Source organism: Triticum dicoccoides, chromosome 2B (assembly GCF_002162155.2).
Source record: "Triticum dicoccoides isolate Atlit2015 ecotype Zavitan chromosome 2B, WEW_v2.0, whole genome shotgun sequence".
In the NCBI taxonomy this organism is placed as follows: Eukaryota; Viridiplantae; Streptophyta; class Magnoliopsida; order Poales; family Poaceae; genus Triticum; species Triticum dicoccoides.
The window spans coordinates 602,908,172-602,911,108 of NC_041383.1; the positions used below are offsets into that span (position 1 = coordinate 602,908,172).

General features: G+C 56.0%; 1 protein-coding gene across 1 annotated transcript; it reads left to right on the forward strand.

The window, feature by feature from the left end:
* The first annotated feature begins 233 nt into the window (after positions 1-233).
* LOC119365115 (B3 domain-containing protein Os02g0683500-like) lies at positions 234-1,850 on the forward strand. The gene has a single exon (XM_037630712.1). It carries the CDS (start codon positions 338-340, stop codon positions 1,565-1,567), a length of 1,230 nt encoding a protein of 409 aa, XP_037486609.1. The 5' UTR covers positions 234-337; the 3' UTR covers positions 1,568-1,850.
* Positions 1,851-2,937: the final 1,087 nt, after the last annotated feature.

A 2,937-nucleotide genomic window follows, 5' to 3' on the forward strand; every position in this document is an offset into this window, starting at 1 on the left:
CATCTCATCCCCACGCCGATCGAAGCGAAACGCAGCGAGCGAGCGCGAGATCCAGCCAGCTGCGCGAGGGTCGGGTCAATGCTGGCTCCCATGAATTCCTTCCCGTCTCGTCATCTCCTCTCCTGTCGTCCTGGCTGGTCAAAATCCTTCGCGTACACACCCACGCGTATTACCATGTATACATAGCCTCGCCCCCGTACGCGACTGCGATAGATCCCCCCAGCCCTCCCCGCCCGCCCTCCGCCCCGCCGCCTCTCCCTATCTACGCCAGCAGCCCAGCGGAAACGCACACTGGAAAGCCGAGGGATCCACGAGCCGGGCCGCGCTGCGAGGAGCCATGGAGTTCACTGCTGCGTCGAGCAGCAGCAGGCTCTCTAAAGAGGGGGAGGAGGAGGAGGAGATGGAGGAGGAGGAGGAGGAGGGGGATGAGGCCTCCCCGCGTGAGATCCCCTTCATGACGGCCATGACGGCGGCCGCCTCGTCCTCCTCCCCGACATCCGCGGCGTCTCCTTCATCGGCCGCGGCCTCCGCGTGTGCGTCGGGGTCGGGCTCTCCCTTCCGCTCGAGCGACGGCGCTGGGGCTTCTGGGAGCGGGGCTGGCGGCGGCGCGGGAGGGGGCGACGTGGAGGTGATCGACAAGGAGCACCTGTTCGACAAGGTGGTCACGCCGAGCGACGTGGGGAAGCTCAACCGGCTGGTGATCCCCAAGCAACACGCCGAGAAGTACTTCCCTCTGGACGCGGCGGCCAACGAGAAGGGCCTGCTGCTCAGCTTCGAGGACCGCGGGGGCAAGCTCTGGCGCTTCCGCTACTCCTACTGGAACAGCAGCCAGAGCTACGTCATGACCAAGGGCTGGAGCCGATTCGTCAAGGAGAAGCGCCTCGACGCCGGGGACACCGTCTCCTTCTGCCGCGGCGCCGCCGAGGCCACGCGCGACCGCCTCTTCATCGACTGGAAGCGCCGCGCCGAACTCCGCGACCCGCACCGTCTCGCGCGCCTGCCCATGCCCATGCCCACCTCCTCGCCCTACGGCCCGTGGGGCGCCGGACCGGGCGGTTTCTTCATGCCGCCCGCGCCTCCAGCCACTCTCTACGAGCACCACCGCCTCCGCCAGAGCTTCGACTTCCGGAGCATCAGTCCCGCCGCGCCGCAGAGGCCGCAGGTACTCTACTTCGGCTCCGCAGGAATTTTCCCGCACGCAACCATGCCGCGTCCGCAGCCGCAACCTCCGCTGCACATTGCGGTGCAACCGAGCCCGGCGGTCACCGTCGGCATGCCCATGGTTCTCGATTCGACGCCACTCGTCAACAGCCCGACGGCGGCCGCGAAGCGCGTGCGGCTGTTCGGAGTCAACCTCGACAATCCGCATACCCACGGCGGCGAGTCAAGCAACGATGCCAACGCATTGTCGCTGCGGATGCCCGGATGGCAAAGGCCGACACCGTTTAGGTCGCTGGAATTGCCCCAGCACGGTGCAGCCGGAGCGGAGTCGTCTGCTGCCTCGTCGCCGTCTTCATCATCATCCTCCAAGAGAGAAGCGCATTCCTCCTTGGATCTCGATCTGTGAACGATATTTGGTGAGCTCTATCGGGAGCGTGCCCAAGGAAAGTTCAACAATTCCTTCTTCAGTTTGTCACCTTCCTTTTCTTCCTCTCCACCTTTTGCGGTTCCGTTATAACATTGATAGAAGCCAGCATTTAACATTTCATTTTCGTTTTCGTTTTGGCCAATCAAATTCTTGAGTGTTGGTTTGAGAATTAATATATAGAGAGAAACTAGCGAATCAATCAATTCTTCATGAGTTCGTCTGGTTTCTAATAAGATTCCTTCATTTTCGGTCTTCCCCGCTATCCCAGTATTAGCTTGTGATTTCTAAGTCAAATTATTTTCCTTTACTAATTGGTTGGTCCGCAGTTTGGTTGACCAATTCCATTTGCACCCACATATGATAACACACCTCCAAATTTGCAAACCCCCAACAGCATTAATACGGCCAAGATCTGAATCGTATGACTACAAGCGCAGTCTGATACACATCATCCCGAACTTGCATCATATGAATGATCTTCTCCTCTAGATTGAACCTTCAACGCAGCTCTCAGAAACAATAGCGAGGCAGTGACATTGATGGCGGATTAGCCGATGCAAGCAGCTGCCACCGGAGAAGCTACATACGAGCATTGCAGGTCAAATCCTTCACTTCTGATCTGAGCGATCCTTAAATTCCTGTAGTTTACTCCTCTTCATTAGTACTGCTAGTCTGCTATGCCGTATCTTATATTTATGTGCTTGGCCTTCTTGCTTTTAATTCGTGAGTTTGCTGATACTTTTTGTACCGTTTCATACTCCATATGCATAATTAGCTGATCGTAATGGCAAAGATCATAGGGACTGGTACCAGCAAATTTAAGGAATTTCTGTCGCGGTTTTTACCCAACGGGGACTGGAAACTAAACCCCCATATATACATACTGTAGGCCAAATTATACGTCTAGTTTTGTTTGTCTGGGCCTGGAGTGGTATACGCTCCAAGCCTCCAAGAGTTCTTTATGTTCTTGGCAGTCTGTAAAGAAGGGGTGCAGTGCACTGGGCACTTGCCACTGGCCTTAACTTCTTTGTACGTCTGTTAAAATTTTATGGGGGAGGGAGGAGGGACCTCAGCAGTAGCTCGACTGTTGCTATAACAGTAGGAACAGTGAGGTGTGCGTATATGCACATCTCTTGGGGTAGTACGTCTTGCTCGGAATTGCTCTCCCTTGTTGTCCTTTCTGTGTGAGGCAGTGAGAAAGACAAAGGCCTCTCTCTATATTTAACTTTCTTCCCTCTTCTCCTTTTCACTGCAGTGAGTAGGTACGGGGTGTACGCCTGCTGCTGGTAGCAATGGGGGCAAGGCCACGTACTGACTCCTCAATAGGTATCCATAACTAGCAAGGTGTA